This window comes from Electrona antarctica (genome assembly GCF_951216825.1).
Source record: "Electrona antarctica genome assembly, chromosome: 12".
Taxonomy (NCBI): domain Eukaryota; kingdom Metazoa; phylum Chordata; class Actinopteri; order Myctophiformes; family Myctophidae; genus Electrona; species Electrona antarctica.
This window is the reverse complement of record NC_136793.1, coordinates 1490710-1512103: the sequence shown is the minus strand read 5'-3', so window position 1 is coordinate 1512103 and position 21394 is coordinate 1490710. Positions and strand designations below refer to the sequence as shown.

The following is a 21394-nucleotide window of genomic DNA, read 5'->3' as shown; positions in this document are numbered from 1 at the left end:
CACTGAGGACACGAAGACAACTGCTGCACAGCGAGCACCACTGAGGACACCAAGACATGCAGTAAAATTCATGCTCAGATGAGATTAAAATACCTTACAGTACAGAATATTTCAAATAGAACTGGGTCGCTTTGACGGGTAACATCCATGGCTTAAAGTGATCTGCATTTAAAATGTGTATGAAAGACAAAAACAGGCCATGAAACACAGAGCTTTCAGTAGATATTGGGGGGTGGTTGACTGAGTCACTGATATTAATACTTTAACCGCCAGCATTAATTAATCCCTCGATAGCGTACTGCCAAGGTTTTAATTGTGCGTTTGTACACTCCTTTGAGTTCCAGGCGGTCCATTTGGACCCCCTGGCCGTCGCCGGATACCTTTGAGAAGGAGTGGCGTGGTAGAACTACTCACCCAGTGAACACCAGACACAACAAGGTGCAGATGAGGAGGTAGAACTACTCACCCAGTGAACACCAGACACAACAAGGTGCAGATGAGGAGGTAGAACTACTCACCCAGTGAACACCAGACACAACAAGGTGCAGATGAGGAGGTAGAACTACTCACCCAGTGAACACCAGACACAACAAGGTGCAGATGAGGAGGTAGAACTACTCACCCAGTGAACACCAGACACAACAAGGTGCAGATGAGGAGGTAGAACTACTCACCCAGTGAACACCAGACACAACAAGGTGGTAGAACTACTCACCCAGTGAACACCAGACACAGCAAGGTGCAGATGAACTACTCACCCAGTGAACACCAGACACAACAAGGTGCAGATGAACTACTCACCCAGTGAACACCAGACACAGCAAGGTGCAGATGAGGATGAGCACCTGGTTGAACATGGCAGAGTGGTTTCTCTGGATGGCACGATGGAGGTCATTCTGGACACACAGGAGAGGAACTGTTACAAGTAGGTGGACAGACAGAGAGACAGATGAAGATATAAAACTAGTAGGTGGACAGACAGAGAGACAGATGAAGATATAAAACTACCACATCCAGCGAGCCTAAATCACGGCACTCCACGGCGGGAACCCCTTTTGGTGTTTTACGCATTATGTTACACTTTAGCTATTGAAAAATAGCAGATCTATAAGCTCATAGCGCGGCACTCGGTGCCGCGCTATGAGCTTATAGATCTGCTATTTTTGAAAAATCGTGAAAATGTGGCACAAATGTTTGAATATATTCTTTCAGAGCGAACGTTTTTTAATCAAATCTTTGCTTCTCATGGGAGGGGGGGTCCCTGGAGCAACATATTTTCAGATGGGGGTCGGCGGCCAATTCCATATATTTTTGAGGGTACTTGACATGAAAATGCTTGAGCACCACTGACATAGAAACATGGGTTTTTTCAACTATCAAGATTTAGAAGACATTTGTAGAATCGTCCTCAGGCCTAAAAATGGGTTAAGCTAGTAGCCTAGTACATACAGCCGTACGGGGCCTACCTTCTCTCTCAATGTAATACTACAGGTTTTGAAATGCATGCTAATAAATATGACCCCTGTTCAGTCATACAGGGTGAGCTGTGTCCGCCACCCCCCGTTCCAACCCCATGTTCAAGCTGTCCCTGCATGTTATCCATGTGCTTTGGCCCCGGAAACCCTGCCATCTGTCCTCTCGTACCGCCATGTCCTTCCTGACTGTAGCCATAGATTATTACGTCAGAAGGATTGTACCAATAACCTGCACCAGCTGGTGCACTTTGTACATCTATGACTTTGATTGTTCACCTTCCTTCCTGAGTTTGTGTCTAGTGTGCACTTCTATTTGTCCATCGGCGTGCTCCTTCATGTATGTATCCTTCTATTTGTCCATCGGTGTGCTCCTTCATGTATGTATCCTTCTATTTGTCCATCGGCGTGCTCCTTCATGTATGTATCCTTCTATTTGTCCATCGACGTGCTCCTTCATGTATGTATCTTCTATTTGTCCATCGGTGTGCTCCTTCATGTATGTATCTTCTATTTGTCCATCGGTGTGCTCCTTCATGTATGTATCTTCTATTTGTCCATCGGTGTGCTCCTTCATGTATGTATCTTCTATTTGTCCATCGGTGTGCTCCTTCATGTATGTATCCTTCTATTTGTCCATCGGCGTGCTCCTTCATGTATGTATCCTTCTATTTGTCCATCGGCGTGCTCCTTCATGTATGTATCCTTCTATTTGTCCATCGGCGTGCTCCTTCATGTATGTATCTATTTGTCCATCGGCGTGCTCCTTCATGTATGTATCCTTCTATTTGTCCATCGGTGTGCTCCTTCATGTATGTATCCTTCTATTTGTCCATCGGCGTGCTCCTTCATGTATGTATCCTTCTATTTGTCCATCGACGTGCTCCTTCATGTATGTATCTTCTATTTGTCCATCGGCGTGCTCCTTCATGTATGTATCCTTCTATTTGTCCATCGACGTGCTCCTTCATGTATGTATCTTCTATTTGTCCATCGGTGTGCTCCTTCATGTATGTATCTTCTATTTGTCCATCGGTGTGCTCCTTCATGTATGTATCTTCTATTTGTCCATCGGTGTGCTCCTTCATGTATGTATCTTCTATTTGTCCATCGGTGTGCTCCTTCATGTATGTATCCTTCTATTTGTCCATCGGCGTGCTCCTTCATGTATGTATCCTTCTATTTGTCCATCGGCGTGCTCCTTCATGTATGTATCCTTCTATTTGTCCATCGGCGTGCTCCTTCATGTATGTATCTATTTGTCCATCGGCGTGCTCCTTCATGTATGTATCCTTCTATTTGTCCATCGGTGTGCTCCTTCATGTATGTATCTTCTATTTGTCCATCGGCGTGCTCCTTCATGTATGTATCTATTTGTCCATCGACGTGCTCCTTCATGTATGTATCTTCTATTTGTCCATCGGCGTGCTCCTTCATGTATGTATCTTCTATTTGTCCATCGGCGTGCTCCTTCATGTATGTATCTTCTATTTGTCCATCGGCGTGCTCCTTCATGTATGTATCTTCTATTTGTCCATCGGCGTGCTCCTTCATGTATGTATCCTTCTATTTGTCCATCGGCGTGCTCCTTCATGTATGTATCCTTCTATTTGTCCATCGGCGTGCTCCTTCATGTATGTATCCTTATATTTGTCCATCGGCGTGCTCCTTCATGTATGTATCCTTCTATTTGTCCATCGGCGTGCTCCTTCATGTATGTATCCTTATATTTGTCCATCGGCGTGCTCCTTCATGTATGTATCCTTATATTTGTCCATCGGCGTGCTCCTTCATGTATGTATCCTTCTATTTGTCCATCGGCGTGCTCCTTCATGTATGTATCCGGGAAAGCTTATACTGTGTACAGCAGGGGTGCCCACACTTTTTGGACTTGAGAGCTACTTTCACAATGACCAGCTTAACAAGACCAATTCGCATTGCTGAAAATAGTTACAAAATGTACCTGAGGGGGCTTTGGAATAATGGCACTTGCGTTACATAAGAAATAGGAAAATTGAGGGGGGAAATTGTGGTGAATTATGAATCCATAATTCTTCAATATCTCATGTTCTTGGGCATAGCATATGGTGATCTGTTGTTTAGTTGGTCAGACTAGCTGGCTGGCTTAATTGGGGTCTGTCTTTGATATTCAAGGACCACCTGGGGACAGGGGTTGTTTTACTGTGCCTTTTGTTTGAGTCCTGAGATCCTGATTCACACCTAGGGCAACCAAATGCTAAACGGGGGTTCAAAGTGGCCACTCAACAAATGGCTGATCAATGCGTAAGCTGGGGTTGACTTCAGGGGAACAGTGAACACGCCTCTATTCTCACCTCTTGTAAACTGTACTTAATGTCATGCAATTGAATGTAACCAGTTCAGTCAGTCAGTTGGCCAGTCACTACCTGGTGGTGGCTGGTCAAGGCCAGCCAGGCCTATGCTATGCTATGCTTTGCTGTGTACTCCGAAATAAACCAACATCATCAAGGAACTTCACTCTGTCTGCGTCTCACAATTATCTCAATGCTCTCCCAGTGTTTTGGTTAAGTTTGTAGGGTCTCGTGTCATAAGATACGACAGATGGTGCGCGATCCCGACCTTCATGGTGTTTACACCAGTTAGGAGAAGGATCAGCGGCTTTTTTATTCAGTCTAATCAGCGAGTTTTTGTGAGAGACGGCGACGACGGGTTCCAGCGGAACGAGGACGAGGATGACGACGGACCACCGCGATGAGGAGTGTTGCGCAACAGCGGCCTGCGTCTCTTTCCAGCCGGCGGACAGGGGAGCGGTCGACGGAGCGGACAGCCACACGGGGGCTTTCGATCATCAACTCAGCGCTGGGGACGGCGAGCGGTGGAGCGATGCGGCGCGGCGGGGACACCAGCGTTCCAGGGGGGAGGGGGATCGCTCATCCCGACGGGGAGAGGCGACCACTCGACGCTTGGCACGGCGGCGGTTTCCACTTTCCATGCCGACTGACCTACGCAAGCTGAGGGCCTTGCAGACCCGCAGCACGGGGTCTGTGGTGAAGTTACGTTGCGGCCTTTTTCTCTTCGTATTCCCATCTCTGTTGTTTCAGAGCTGGGAGGGGGGGGGAGATGATGAGATGATGAGAGTTTGCTTCGAGAACTTTCAGCGAAAACAGAGCGGTGAACATTTTCTCAACTTGATCCGTGGCTGAAGCGAACTTTGAGGTAACGGAATGCAGCAAGCAGAAGATTTCCTTTGTTCATCATATCAGAGGGGAGACGGACATTCCTTCTTTCTGATTACAAAATTGTGCGTCGTGTTTGTTTCAACATGAAAAAATAGGCCTCATGTTGGTATGTTTTGTCGTATAATTAGGTAAGTTGGTTCATAAGTAGCCTAATTGTGAATCAAATAGGTGTTTTCCTAGAGACGTGAAGAGAGTATTAATTAGTTAAATATTGCTTAAACTCTGGCCTGTTAATGTATTTGTTTATGGTCAGGATAGGTCTGGAGACTTATTTTGATTTTTGGTCCTGTGAAACTCCAAAGAGAGAGTTTCATGTGATTTGGTGTGTATGTTCTATATACCTTAGTGGAGCAGAGTTTTATTTAAAGCATTATAAACGTATAGATATGTTATGGCACGTCCTAAATTTCCCGAAAGCGGCAATGTCTTGTTTAAACGTCAGCTAATTGTAACTTACTAATCATTTTCCATTATCCATTGTTTAAGATACTTGTCAGGATAGTGCAATTGGCAGTCGTTTGGTGCCGACAGTGTTAAAAGTCAGGATAGTGATTCAATTACAGGGTAATTAATTGGTAGTCGTGTAGTGCCGACAGTGTTAAAGAGGGTTTAATTTGACTCTGGTTCTCTAGGGCTTAAAATGCGATTTTCTTTGTTTGTGCGCAGACGTACAAACTGAGATATTGGTCTTTGTTTTCATGTTCATTGTTCTGTAACATTTTTAGCCATAAGAGTTTGAAATAACACAAAGAGAATCCTCCACTGATACGAAATTGTATTTGAACTTACTGTAATGGAAACCATTTATGAATTATCCACTGATACGAAATTGTATTTGTACTTACTGTAAAGGAAATCATTTATGTCGAGTTGTGTAATCTTGAATGTCTGTCTGAAAACTATGTTGGGGAAATCTGTTATTCTGGTGTCTTGAGTATTGTTAAGCTGAGGGTCAAGGGGGGTGGTAACTGGTAAGATAATTATGGTTTCATATTTCATAGTGACAGACTAGAGTTTGTCAAAGGGGGAATGTGGTGAATTATGAATCCATAATTCTTCAATATCTCATGTTCTTGGGCATAGCATATGGTGATCTGTTGTTTAGTTGGTCAGACTAGCTGGCTGGCTTAATTGGGGTCTGTCTTTGATATTCAAGGACCACCTGGGGACAGGGGTTGTTTTACTGTGCCTTTTGTTTGAGTCCTGAGATCCTGATTCACACCTAGGGCAACCAAATGCTAAACGGGGGTTCAAAGTGGCCACTCAACAAATGGCTGATCAATGCGTAAGCTGGGGTTGACTTCAGGGGAACAGTGAACACGCCTCTATTCTCACCTCTTGTAAACTGTACTTAATGTCATGCAATTGAATGTAACCAGTTCAGTCAGTCAGTTGGCCAGTCACTACCTGGTGGTGGCTGGTCAAGGCCAGCCAGGCCTATGCTATGCTATGCTTTGCTGTGTACTCCGAAATAAACCAACATCATCAAGGAACTTCACTCTGTCTGCGTCTCACAATTATCTCAATGCTCTCCCAGTGTTTTGGTTAAGTTTGTAGGGTCTCGTGTCATAAGATACGACAAAATAAAAGTGGTATTTTTTTATATAACTTTGTAATGCTACTGATGTTTGTGCGCAACACTCTTGAAAACAAAGTATTGCATTGTGGGTTTGAACTGACAGCCCCTTTTTGATGTCACTCAATCAAGTCACCTTATTTCACGTGTCAGATGCCCCCAAAAAATATAGTTTTTATATTAAATTATATTTTTCATACATGCCATGTGGTCTACCTGCACAGCCTTTGTGATCTACTGGTAGATCGCAATCTACCTTTTGGGCACCCCTGGTGTACAGTATGTTGTTGAACAGGGAAAGGCTCTATATCACCCCTAGCACTCCTATGTCCTTCCTCCTATGTCCTTCCTCCTATGTCCTTCCTCCTATGTCCTTCCTCCTATGTCCTATGTTATATGATCCTTGTATCATATCACAATTTTGAGATGGCTCTTAGTTAGAGAAAATTAGCTAAATGTGTGGCAAATCTGCAAAAGAAATGCTTACCACTAGCTTTCTTCACAAATGTGTTCATACCGGTGTCTACAATCACATAATTATTTTCCAACCGAACTCCCTTGGGAAACTTTGTGACAGCTGCTGAAAGTTGGGGTACCATAAACATCCAATATAAGGCACAATTCCCAAGATTGCATTATGCTTTAAGTAGCATGTGACATGTCAAACTAGGGGGTTTTCATGATGCTGAATCCATTCCAAGAATTAGTTTTGCACGAAAAAACTCCTTGGGCTAAATTCGGCCATGGCCACTTGCCCAAATGTGCCCAAATGTGCTGACCTCATCACATCTGTGATGACGGAACCCGGGACAGAGTAATCTAGAGGTCAACAAGAAGTGATGGAGAATAGTGAAGGAATGTGTTGTCGACCTCGAGATCCCTTTTCCCTTAAGTTTAGGGTTTGCCCTTAGACTCCGACCCACTCAGAACCGTTTAAAAAACAGTATTAGGCCCGACCCCCTAGAACAGTATAGGCCTTATGCCATCTGCCCATAGATTTCCCATCGGGAACCAATTCAAAATTCCACTCATGTTTCACCATACACATAATTGTTTTCTGTTTTTCTTCCATGTTTTTCTTTACTAAGACACTGTATTTTGCTAAAACGCTGTTACCCCTCCCTACCTAGTATTAGGATTCATTTGATCATTCCTTCTCCCCTCAATTAATTAATATGGTATTTTGACTATTCATTTTCCAGATCCCAGATCTGCTTCATTATATAGATTATGTAAACTGAATTATCCCATCTTTGGACAATCTAAATTCCATTCCATTATGATTCATTATCCCTCTCATTATATTTTTATTATTTTAAATTTGATTCATATTTTACCTCTGAATTTGGAATATCCCTCCATTGTAAACATTTAATCTTTATTATCCCCGAACCACCCCTTGACCTTACATTGAGATATTTAGAATAGGGACATCTTTCCCTTCCATTTCATTTTATTATTTTGTTTTCATCACCTTGAGTTTAACTTGATTAGGCATATATCCTCCCCTGGATAGACTTGATTCTATATTTGGCCTTCATGGTACTAATGGACTCGCCAGGAAGCGACACGACATCATCAATTACCCTGTCCCCCCCTTTCCAAGCTCTGCTTGGTATAAGAACTGTTAGGGGCATCTCCGGCCGTTTTCTCCCGTTTGAATCACAGAGATCAAGTATCTGTCAATGAGAAAGTATAGGCTGAGATTGTCACCTATGGGTCACCTGTTATGTCACCCATCCTGGGGGACAGGGCGAAGATTCGGCTCCGACAACGAGCAAAGAAAGACCATCCAGTGTCTGCTCTGATGAGCTACAATGAACATTGTCAAACTCTGACACTAAACGTCGGCGTAGGAACGCTGCAACATTGCTGAGTTCTTTGAGAACCCCGAAGACTTCGAGAGAGAAAAGTCATTCTGTCTCTCTCCCACAGTACCATCTAAATAAGGAGTGATTGTTTGCCTAGTCTTAAGTCAAAACTATTTTTTATTTTTCATTGTTCTATTCCCCTCCTGAGCCTTAATATAGAGTGAATTTTATTTCTCATCTCCCAATTGACCCTTATATTATTTTAATTTAATTCCCTGAAGATTGATTATTGATTATTGATCACATTTGACACTTCATCCACAAAACGTGATGGAGTTGATGGATCTGGTAGATCTGCTATATTGGTATTTTTTGTGGACATGTGTCAAGTGTTCATATTTTGTCATCTTGCCCTTTGACCATCAGTTTTATCACCCTCCACAGGCCTAATCATCTCAGCCCTATTTTATCATTTATATTATGGATTGCCTGACGCCAAGTTAAGACTCAATGTCTGTCCCCAGTCAAGTAAATTCACCATACTGTAGTGTGCTGTTTTGATTTGAGTTTACATGCAGCTGCTTCGATATCAGTGTGGCCTTGATGCCTAGTGAGAAGGAGCATTTCTCTCACAGTGCAGGGAAAGAATGTTATCTTCAGGTTGCCATAGCAACGCCAGCCTCTGTGCTTTCCCGGACTATGGCCATCAAGGACGGAATTAAGGAAGCTGTCCCAATATCAGTCCCATCATCTATGTGCTGGTCCAATCAGCGTTCGACACCTAGTGCCAGCGTGGCATTGTGGAAATTAACTGTGTATTGAGCCAATGAAAGTGTATCAACAATTGTAATTCTACAGTATTAATGCCTTTGTAATGAATTGTTCGTCAGAGACTACCCTGTGCCCTTTTGGTGGTACAGGGGAGAGTAATTTGGCTGTGTGTGGATCTGTTCTGTCTCTCTGATCTGAAAATGAATAGAACTAAACCATAATCTGCTGACTGGACAATCCTTCTTCCTGGTGGTTTCATCTTTTTATTGACTTGAAGGTATTTTTCTAAAAGAGTATTTCCTGCTTAAAGTAATCCTGTTAAAACTAATTGAACTTGGTCATAGGCTCTCGGCCTGTTGTGGTGCTGAGTATTTCTGTGTACTCTTTGAGTACTTTCTCTAAAGTATTTTTTATAGTTTAGCCCTGTGTGGCTCCGTAATTCAGTATAATACAGTCCTTTATATCTTGGGTAAATCATTAATTGTCCCTATGGCATTTTATATGCAACAAATGGGTTTTATCTTAATTATAAATCCATCAACGGCTATGCCATTTTTAGGCGAAGGAGTGTTTTGTGTGCAAAACTAATTCTTGCAATGGATTCAGAATCATGAAAACCCCCTAGTTTGACACTAAATGGGGGGTCAGTAGCCTATGCATGTCAAACTGGGCATCCTTTTCAAATGGGGTCTTGCCCTGAAAATGAATTTTCAGGGCAAGACCTCGACCTTGTGCGTGTGGACTCGGCCCCCAGCCTGGTACCCTAGTCAAAATATGGCCCTTGAGGAAAATTAATTGGGGAACCCTGATCTACAGTATATGTTTATGCCTATACACCTATATATACCATGTATATAGATACCTGTAGCATGTTGTTTAGATGTATGCTAGGTTTGATGTTTATACCTGGTATTCTTCTTGTTCATTTGTTGTGTTTAATGGATGTCTCTTTGCACTCTATTCCCTGCCGTGGCTGACTAGGGTTCATGCAATTTACTCTGATCTTGCACTTTGTAAGTGGCTCTGGAAAATAGTGTCGGCTAAATGCCTCAATTACAAAGTGACTATGTAAGTTTAGCAGCCCAGCCTACGCTGTGAAAGTGTTGTACTCACGATCATGTTCTCCAGGGCACATTTGGCCAACCAGCAGTTGAGAAATACAGGGACGAATATGTTTCTCAGTGGAGCCCAGAAGATCTGGGGGGAAAAGAAGATAAAAAAAACATGATAAAGTCAACAGAAGCCGGGATAGAACATAATCTCCTTTACATACCCCTAAAAATAACCCCAGGAAATTCAACCCTGTGTAGTTAGTAGCACATTTCACACACAAAGGCAATTCAAGGTGCCGCACAGACATGTCCCGCTTTCATGGCCGGAAGAGCTTCTGTTTCTTGATAAATAATTGATATGATATGATATTGTGCATGTAGCGGCATGACTTGCTGTTGGGGTATTTGTCACTGTCATACTGTACGTGAAATGACTCCTCTGCATGTACAGTACCCCTCTAAGTCCTAACTAGTAGGAACAGTGCATGCCATTCATATGGACATACAGTTGTGTGCCACCGATATTGTCCCTTATCATTTGACCCATTTAGGCCTGACCTCGAAATAAATAAAAAATCCTTCTAAATCCTCCAGTTTTCTGAAATAAATATTTTTACGATTTTTCAAAAATAGCAGACCTACAAGCTCTACATGAGCTTGTAGATCTGCTATTTTTCAATAGCTAAATTATAACATAATGTTTAAAACACCAAAAGGGGTTCCCGCCCAAAATGGGTTAACTGTCCTGTTGCGCAGATCACGCAAACCTCAGCAAAAATAAAAGGACAATATCGATGGCCTCCAACTGTACAGTACCCCTCCTAACTATTAGGAACAGTGCATGCCATTCATATGGACATAATTGGTGCCCGGGGCGGGAAGCAGTTAGGGGTTAAGTGTCTTGCTCAGGGACACATAGACGGGGCGGACTGGACCGGGAGTCGAACCGGTGACCTTTCAACTCCCAGATGGCCTCTCTGCCCACTCAGCTCCAGCCTACAGCCAGCCCCAGAGCTGTGATTGGTGTACTTTTGAGGAGACATACTGGGCACGCACGCGCACACGCACGTACGCACGCACGCACGCACGCACGCACGCACGCACGCACGCACGCACGCACGCACGCAAGCACGCAAGCACGCACGCACGCACGCACGCAAAATATGGAAAATGTACTCAAATGCTTTACTTTTAGTAAATTGCAAGTAAAAGGTTCAGAATTCAAAATGTACTTGAGTAAAAGTACAATAGTATTGGTAATTTGGTATCAACATACTTAAGTACCAAAAGTAGAAAGTACTCATTATGCAGAATGTCCCATATGTCAAGTTTTCAAATGTATACAAATCTTTTGAAAATACCAGATCTACAAGCTCACACTGTGTCACATTGTGACGACCTGTGAGCTAACTGAGCTTGTAGATCTGGTATTTTCAAATTGCCGAAATGTAAATAGGGCTGAAGTGGTTACTGGATTGTTTAAAAAAATAATAATAATAATCCAAATCTACAAAGTAACTAGTAACTAAAGTTTTCAAATAATTGTAGTGGAGTAAAAGTACAATATTTGCCTCTGTATAAGTATTGGAAATTGGAAATACTCAAGTGAAGCACAAATACCTCAAAATTGTACTTAACCCATTTTGGGCGGGAACCCCTTTTGGTGTTAGCATTATGTTATGCTTTAGCTATTGAAAAATAGCAGATCTACAAGCTCATAGCGCGCCACCGAGTGGCGCGCTATGAGCTTGTAGGTCTGCAATTTTTTTTAAATCGAAGAACGACTGACATAGAAACATAGCTTTTTCAGAAAACTGTCAGGATGTAGAAGACATTTTTGGAATCTGATCTCAGGTCAAAATGGTACTTAAGTACAGTACTTAAGTAAATGTACTTAGTTACTTTCCACCACTGCCCACACAGACATGCTGTACATACAGCACAAACACGCCCTGTTCTAAGACGAACACAAAGGAAGAGTGACCAAAGGAACTGTTGTGGAACATTTGAAAAGCCCCTTTTCTCTGATGTCTAAACTTAAAAAGGCACCTACGCGTTGTGGCACACAGGCATCCTCTACGGGCCACTATAGGGCCTTTAGTCATCTGATGAAGGCAGTGCACCACAAAGCTTTTATTTATATGTTTTACTTTGTCAACTTACTTTGCTTGACACTCAGCATCAAGGGTTGGATTGGGGGTAAGTCCCTTGCGACATACTAGCGTCATGTCCAGGGGGTGTACTTGTACATCAAGCTGCCTCACGCTACAGAAACAGGAGATAGGCTCCTGCCCCTATGGGCCTCATGGCTCAGCAAGGCTACTTACTTAGTCACCATGGCTTAGTTTTCATTTAGTTTCCATTTAGTTTTCGACAGTGAAAAAAGGTAGTCGACGAACATTTTTCGTCTTAGTTTTAGTCGACGAAAACAACACAGCTGTCAAAGACTCTGTGTGATACTGAAAAAAGGCCTGCTGAATGACAAACAGCCTCCTGTTCCCTGGGCGACGGTCACAGTGGAAACCTTAATAGGGGTTTTAAAATAGTTGTATAACCAGCCTCCAGGGCACTTTGTCACAAAAACAACAAAATTGTGAAATGTCAATGCAACTTTTTTGCCTCCACTAATTTCATTGCTTGCAGTACAACTATAGATCGATGGCGTAATTACTCACCGTTATTATAAATGGCACTGTATTGATCATCTCCAGAATGAAAGACATCTGGAATATCTGCTCCCAGATGTTCCCCTGTACAGATCGAGAAAAAGAAAAAAAGGAAAGTGGAAGTCATTAGAACAGTTATATACCAGATCAAACAAGTGAAGTTGTATCAGGCTGTTTATTCGTTTATTATTTATGAATTTTTTTTAAATATTTTTTTTAAAAAGCGAAAAAACACATCATTAACACATTTAGGCCTGACGTCGAAATTTAAAAAAATGTCTTCTAAATCCTGACAGTTTTCTGAATGTTTCTATATCAGTGGTGCTCAATATTTCATGTCAAGGACCCCAGAAATTATATGTATTTGGCCGCCGACCCCCATCTGAAAATATGTTCCAGTGACCTCCCAGAAGCAAAGATTTGAGTTAAAAACGTTCACTGTGAAAGAATATATATTCAAAGATTTGCGCCACATTTTAAAAAGATAGCAGATCTACAAGTTCTAGATCTGCTATTTTTCGATAGCTAAAGTATAACAGAATGCTTGAAACACCAAAAGGGGTTCCCGCCCAAAATGGGTTAACCAGAGGCAGGATAACGACTCTGAGTTAATACGCCCGTTTGAAGTGCAGCGGGGCTGATGCTGCGCTGAGGGGAGGAAATAAATCTAAATCGACCACTTCTTTGTTTGATGCTGTGTTAGTACTAGTGATCTCACATTGATCAGAGCGTCTAGCCTACTGAAGTTACAATATGTTGCTGTAAGTAATGGGGTGGTCGAAATCAATGCTCGCGTATTAAGCTATATTTTTAACCTAATTGTGTTCATTTATAGTTACCGTGTTCATCATGTATTCCCTGGCTTGTGTTGGTACTATATAAGCACAGCAGGGACACTTTTAACAAGCTTAACCACTGTTTGACTTATAAGATAACTTTTTGCTTCCTGCATATGATTACATTTCTGCTGCATAATACATATGCGCTCTATTATTGTACAAATATATGCAGTACAGAAGAACAGGGACAACGTCCAATAGAAGCATGCTGGTCCGTGCTGAGTGACTCCAATCTGAATAGATTGTCTCAGCATCCGGTAAATCAGAGGTTCTCACACTTTTACATTTCAATGACCTCATTGTTTGGTGTAGGGCTGTGAATCTTTGGGTGTCCCTCCATTCGATTCCGATTCTTGGGGTCACGAACAACTCGATTCTCAATCCAAAAACGATTTTATTTTTTTAATTCTAAAGGATTTTTTTTTTAATTCTAAAGGATTAGGGTAAACTTGCCTCACGTAATAACTGTACATTTAGGCTCTGCTTGCACGGATTGTTCTGGAGCATCACAGGAGCAACCACAACGCAAGTACAATGCAATACATGTTGTTATGCAGATGAGGGTGTCCTGACTGAGGTGTGGGTTAATTTAACTGACGGAATCAAGAGTTCAAAACTTTGAACCCCTAAATGTTCATGTGGCCTATAGTCACTTATTTTGGGCATGTTTTCCTATACCTGCGGTTGCTTATTTCTCTCACAAAATCGGACACCCACTGGCTGTCATGTACACAGCACTGACACACTGTAATACAGCACTGACACACTGTAATAAACACCCACTGGCTGTCATGTACACAGCACTGACACACTGTAATACAGCACTGACACACTGTAATAAACACCCACTGGCTGTCATGTACACAGCACTGACACACTGTAATACAGCACTGACACACTGTAATACACACCCACTGGCTGTCATGTACACAGCACTGCCACACTGTAATACAGCACTGACACACTGTAATAAACACCCACTGGCTGTCATGTACACAGCACTGACACACTGTAATACAGCACTGACACACTGTAATAAACACCCACTGGCTGTCATGTACACAGCACTGACACACTGTAATACAGCACTGACACACTGTAATAAACACCCACTGGCTATCATGTACACAACACTGACAAACTGTAATACAGCACTGACACACTGTAATAAACACCCACTGGCTGTCATGTACACAGCACTGACACACTGTAATACAGCACTGACACACTGTAATACACACCCACTGGCTGTCAGACAGTGGTTACACCGGGGAGCAGGAAATGGCCACGGTGGCCAGGTGGAGAGTAACTAAGTACATTTACTCAAGTACAATTTTACGGTACTTTTACTTTACTTGAGTGTGTCCATTTTTCCATACTTTTTCATTTTCCCGAGTAGTTTTTGAGGGGCACCAGCAGCCCCTCCACTGTGTGGCTTTTGAAGTCATATGGCAGCCATGAAGTCTATGGGATTTTTAATGCTTGTTCAGAGCACATGTGATGTAATTAGTTTTTTGTATGGACTGTAATGCTTGTTCAGAGCACATGTGATGTAATTAGTTTTTTGTATGGACTGTAATGCTTGTTCAGAGCACATGTGATGTAATTAGTTTTTTGTATGGACTGTAATGCTTGTTCAGAGCACATGTGATGTAATTAGTTTTTTGTATGGACTGTAATGCTTGTTCAGAGCACATGTGATGTAATTAGTTTTTTGTATGGACTGTAATGCTTGTTCAGAGCACATGTGATGTAATTCGTTTTTTGTATGGACTTTAATGCTTGTTCAGAGCACATGTGATGTAATTAGTTTTTTGTATGGACTGTAATGCTTGTTCAGAGCACATGTGATGTAATTAGTTTTTTGTATGGACTGTAATGCTTGTTCAGAGCACATGTGATGTAATTAGTTTTTTGTATGGACTTTATTGCTTGTTCAGAGCACATGTGATGTAATTAGTTTTTTGTATGGACTGTAATGCTTGTTCAGAGCACATGTGATGTAATTCGTTTTTTGTATGGACTTTAATGCTTGTTTCAGGGCACTAAATGACGACGTAAGACATCATGTGGCCGAAATAAATACAGTGGGCGCCCCTCACTTCACACAAGTGTGATCTCTACTCCACTACAGTTATTTGAAAACTTGATTTTAAATATAGCCGTTCTACAAGTTCACATGTTGAATAACAGCCTTTTACTTGTAACACAGTATTTCTACAGTATATTATGGTAGGCTATTCATTCTTTTTACTTGCGTAAAAACACTTCTTCCACCACTGTCTGCCAGGTTCCTTACCTTGTAGCAGAGATATGTGATCAGCATGGTCTCCTTACCTTGTAGCAGAGATATGTGATCAGCATGGTCTCCTTACCTTGTAGCAGAGATATGTGATCAGCATGGTCTCCTTACCTTGTAGCAGAGATATGTGATCAGCATGGTCTCCTTACCTTGTAGCAGAGATATGTGATCAGCATGGTCTCCTTACCTTGTAGCAGAGATATGTGATCAGCATGGTCTCCTTACCTTGTAGCAGAGATATGTGATCAGCATGGTCTCCTTACCTTGTAGCAGAGATATGTGATCAGCATGGTCTCCTTACCTTGTAGCAGAGATATGTGATCAGCATGGTCTCCTTACCTTGTAGCAGAGATATGTGATCAGCATGGTCTCCTTACCTTGTAGCAGAGATATGTGATCAGCATGGTCTCCTTACCTTGTAGCAGAGATATGTGATCAGCATGGTCTCCAGGAAACTGATTAAGGCCACCGTCACCTGAGACAGAGAGGAGGAGAAGAGGAGGGAGACAGATTAGAACAGCACGACTCACGCAATCTGCTCAGCCTCTGTGGAGCATCAGCTGCTCAGCCTCTGTGGAGCACCAGCTACACAGCCTCTGTGGAGCACCAGCTACACAGCCTCTGTGGAGCATCAGCCGCTCAGCCTCTGTGGAGCATCTAACCTGACTCCGCCAGATGGGGCAGCAGTCAGGTTATGGAGCATCAGCCTCTCGACAAATGGCTATAAAACTCGCTAAATCGCTTTCGCTCTTGGTGTTGAACTCTGAGATAAATTTCCCCACTGTCCGTTTTTTATTGTTTTTTATTGAGTCTAGAGGGATTCCCACACTGTTTCAGTGTGAGACCACAACAGAGAAATGTATGTGTGTCTCCCCCCCGGCCGGGACCCAGACCTACGATAATAAGTGTGTGTTGATTGAGTGACCGCAAGGTAGCAAAGCAAAGTAAAGTTACTATATTTACCCAGGGTAACTGGACTAAGCATCAGATACTTGTTTACAGCCAGGCCCTGCTCATAGAACATTTCATGGTAGTGGTTCAATGCCTTGCTCAAGGGCACTTCAGCGGTGGTAATTTTAACGTGCCGGTCCGGGGATACGAACTGGCGACCTTCCGGTATCAAGACCGCTCCGCAAACCGTTCGGCCACCGCTGCCGCTGGTCTTTCTTCGGAAATCCCTTTGGACCAAAACACCTGACTGTACATATTGTGCTGTTTGCATTTTTCTTTTTGTCTAATGAAGGCCTGACGTCCGAAACGTTGCTCAATAAATCTAAACTCAAGTGAAGACAGTGTGCGGGATTCTTTTTCTCTACTTCTCAGTTCCATTTATCCGACGCACCTGTCCATTGTAGGTGTGCAGAAGGACTTTTTCTTATATCTTTTTGTCTAATAAAATATTCAATCAATCAATCAATCAATCAATCAATCAAGTCGCGATGGAATGCATTGTGGGCTTGTAGAATGGGCATTTTTCACTATTTTTGAAAAAAATAAAATGCATATTTTACTTGCAACCCTTAAGTTGGAAATGTACAAATGTTATTTGAATTAACACTCAGGAGCTTACGGTTTCTTGAAAGGGCACGTATGTGTGAAGGGGAGTTGCCAACGCATGCATATTGCATACACTTGCAATATACACAATTTTCAAAAATGTCCAAACGAGCTTGTTTTTTTTTACAGCTTTAAAGCTATATATATATATATATATATATATATATCTTTATAGTTATTGTGCTTGTTGTGAACGGTTACAGATGTTGTCTTGTGATTGGCAGGGCCGGATTTACCCTCCCAAGGGGCCCCGGGCTAGACCAAATTCCAGGGTCCCCCTGTGCTGTGCTGTGCGGAAAAAAAGCATTTTTGGAGCCCCCCCCCGGGCTGTAGCCCACCCTAGCCCAATGGTACTGTAAGTCCGCCTCTGGTGATTGGCTCACTGAAAGGAACTAGCAGTGAAATGCCTGCCAAGTGAGGTCAACCACACGCTTCTTTCCTATTGGTTGGTGCCCGATCAAAGTTCCCCAGTGTTGAACTCCACGCACTGAACTCCACGCATCCCAAGCGCCGCAACGTGAACCTTGAGACTCCTTCACTTTGAATAGAACGGAAGTGAACGGGACGCCACCGCTTGGGACGTGTGCTAGTGATGGTGCCTCGCAGTTCATTTCCTCTCACCTGTATCGCCCATACTGGAACCCGTCTGTTAACCCAAAAGATCAACTCCCTGTCAAAACAGAAGGCAAAAAGGTGCAACTGATTAAACATTTGTCTTGTTTCATAGCTCATACATACACCATATAATTGCTACATGGATAACCGAATGTGTCACATAATTCACGTCATCTTACCAGTTGATTGTGTCGTTGTCTTTGGGTTCTCCTTGTGAACTCCTTGTGCTGTTCTGACAGTTTGGACTGTGAAAGAAAACGGGAGAAAAAGTGTGAAAGATTTGCCTCCATTCATGTGTCTATGAGTGTGAACGAGCACGCACGCACGCAGGCACGCACGCAGGCACGCACGCACGCACGCACGCACGCACGCACGCACGCACGCACGCACGCACGCACGCACGCACGCACGCACGCACGCACGCACGCACGCACGCACGCACACACGCACGCACGCACGCAGGCACGCACGCACGCACGCACGCACGCACGCACGCACGCACGCACGCACGCAGCGAGCCTAGAAAACAAGCCCCTGTGGGGAAATGGTCCAGTCAGTTTACTGCCATAAAGGAACAGCCTGCTGCGTCTTTTAGCGCTGCCAGCACGGTGCACGATAACAACCATCTATCCTTTAGCGCTGCCAGCACGGTGCACGATAACAACCATCTATCCTTTAGCGCTGCCAGCACGGTGCACCATAACAACCATCTATCCTTTAGCGCTGCCAGCACGGTGCACCATAACAACCATCTATCCTTTAGCGCTGCCAGCACGGTGCACCATAACAACCATCTATCCTTTAGCGCTGCCAGCACGGTGCACGATAACAACCATCTATCCTTTAGCGCTGCCAGCACGGTGCACCATAACAACCATCTATCCTTTAGCGCTGCCAGCACGGTGCACCATAACAACCATCTATCCTTTAGCGCTGCCAGCACGGTGCACCATAACAACCATCTATCCTTTAGCGCTGCCAGCACGGTGCACGATAACAACCATCTATCCTTTAGCGCTGCCAGCACGGTGCACCATAACAACCATCTATCCTTTAGCGCTGCCAGCACGGTGCACCATAACAACCATCTATCCTTTAGCGCTGCCAGCACGGTGCACCATAACAACCATCTATCCTTTAGCGCTGCCAGCACGGTGCACCATAACAACCATCTATCCTTTAGCGCTGCCAGCACGGTGCACGATAACAACCATCTATCCTTTAGCGCTGCCAGCACGGTGCACCATAACAACCATCTATCCTTTAGCGCTGCCAGCACGGTGCACCATAACAACCATCTATCCTTTAGCGCTGCCAGCACGCTGCACCATAACAACCATCTATCCTTTAGCGCTGCCAGCACGGTGCACCATAACAACCATCTATCCTTTAGCGCTGCCAGCACGCTGCACGATAACAACCATCTATCCTTTAGCGCTGCCAGCACGCTGCACCATAACAACCATCTATCCTTTAGCGCTGCCAGCACGCTGCACCATAACAACCATCTATCCTTTAGCGCTGCCAGCACGGTGCACCATAACAACCATCTATCCTTTAGCGCTGCCAGCACGGTGCACCATAACAACCATCTATCCTTTAGCGCTGCCAGCACGGTGCACCATAACAACCATCTATCCTTTAGCGCTGCCAGCACGGTGCACCATAACAACCATCTATCCTTTAGCGCTGCCAGCACGGTGCACCATAACAACCATCTATCCTTTAGCGCTGCCAGCACGGTGCACGATAACAACCATCTATCCTTTAGCGCTGCCAGCACGGTGCACGATAACAACCATCTATCCTTTAGCGCTGCCAGCACGGTGCACCATAACAACCATCTATCCTTTAGCGCTGCCAGCACGCTGCACCATAACAACCATCTATCCTTTAGCGCTGCCAGCACGCTGCACGATAACAACCATCTATCCTTTAGCGCTGCCAGCACGCTGCACGATAACAACCATCTATCCTTTAGCGCTGCCAGCACGGTGCACCATAACAACCATCTATCCTTTAGCGCTGCCAGCACGCTGCACGATAACAACCATCTATCCTTTAGCGCTGCCAGCACGGTGCACCATAACAACCATCTATCCTTTAGCGCTGCCAGCACGGTGCACCATAACAACCATCTATCCTTTAGCGCTGCCAGCACGGTGCACCATAACAACCATCTATCCTTTAGCGCTGCCAGCACGGTGCACCATAACAACCATCTATCCTTTAGCGCTGCCAGCACGGTGCACGATAACAACCATCTATCCTTTAGCGCTGCCAGCACGGTGCACCATAACAACCATCTATCCTTTAGCGCTGCCAGCACGGTGCACCATAACAACCATCTATCCTTTAGCGCTGCCAGCACGGTGCACCATAACAACCATCTATCCTTTAGCGCTGCCAGCACGGTGCACCATAACAACCATCTATCCTTTAGCGCTGCCAGCACGGTGCACCATAACAACCATCTATCCTTTAGCGCTGCCAGCACGGTGCACCATAACAACCATCTATCCTTTAGCGCTGCCAGCACGGTGCACCATAACAACCATCTATCCTTTAGCGCTGCCAGCACGGTGCACCATAACAACCATCTATCCTTTAGCGCTGCCAGCACGGTGCACCATAACAACCATCTATCCTTTAGCGCTGCCAGCACGGTGCACCATAACAACCATCTATCCTTTAGCGCTGCCAGCACGGTGCACCATAACAACCATCTATCCTTTAGCGCTGCCAGCACGGAGCACCATAACAACCATCTATCCTTTAGCGCTGCCAGCACGCTGCACGATAACAACCATCTATCCTTTAGCGCTGCCAGCACGGTGCACCATAACAACCATCTATCCTTTAGCGCTGCCAGCACGGAGCACCATAACAACCATCTATCCTTTAGCGCTGCCAGCACGGTGCACCATAACAACCATCTATCCTTTAGCGCTGCCAGCACGGTGCACGATAACAACCATCTATCCTTTAGCGCTGCCAGCACGGTGCACCATAACAACCATCTATCCTTTAGCGCTGCCAGCACGGAGCACCATAACAACCATCTATCCTTTAGCGCTGCCAGCACGGAGCACCATAACAACCATCTATCCTTTAGCGCTGCCAGCACGGTGCACCATAACAACCATCTATCCTTTAGCGCTGCCAGCACGGTGCACGATAACAACCATCTATCCTTTAGCGCTGCCAGCACGGTGCACCATAACAACCATCTATCCTTTAGCGCTGCCAGCACGGTGCACCATAACAACCATCTATCCTTTAGCGCTGCCAGCACGGAGCACCATAACAACCATCTATCCTTTAGCGCTGCCAGCACGGTGCACCATAACAACCATCTATCCTTTAGCGCTGCCAGCACGGAGCACGATAACAACCATCTATCCTTTAGCGCTGCCAGCACGCTGCACGATAACAACCATCTATCCTTTAGCGCTGCCAGCACACTGCACCATAACAACCATCTATCCTTTAGCGCTGCCAACACGGAGCACGAT

General features: G+C 44.3%; 1 protein-coding gene across 1 annotated transcript in view; it reads right to left on the bottom strand.

Annotated features, from left to right (window-relative positions):
* Positions 1-21394, bottom strand: part of LOC306933679 (uncharacterized protein) — a gene marked incomplete at both ends in the record, with an annotated part of 243238 nt that overhangs the window by 61376 nt on the left and 160468 nt on the right. Inside the window, 6 exons of the mRNA XM_079515989.1 lie at positions 802-896; positions 9962-10045; positions 12576-12650; positions 16123-16182; positions 17886-17934; positions 18059-18124. Coding sequence (XP_079372115.1) covers positions 802-896; positions 9962-10045; positions 12576-12650; positions 16123-16182; positions 17886-17934; positions 18059-18124 — 429 coding nt within the window. The remainder of the gene's footprint in view (positions 1-801; positions 897-9961; positions 10046-12575; positions 12651-16122; positions 16183-17885; positions 17935-18058; positions 18125-21394) is intronic.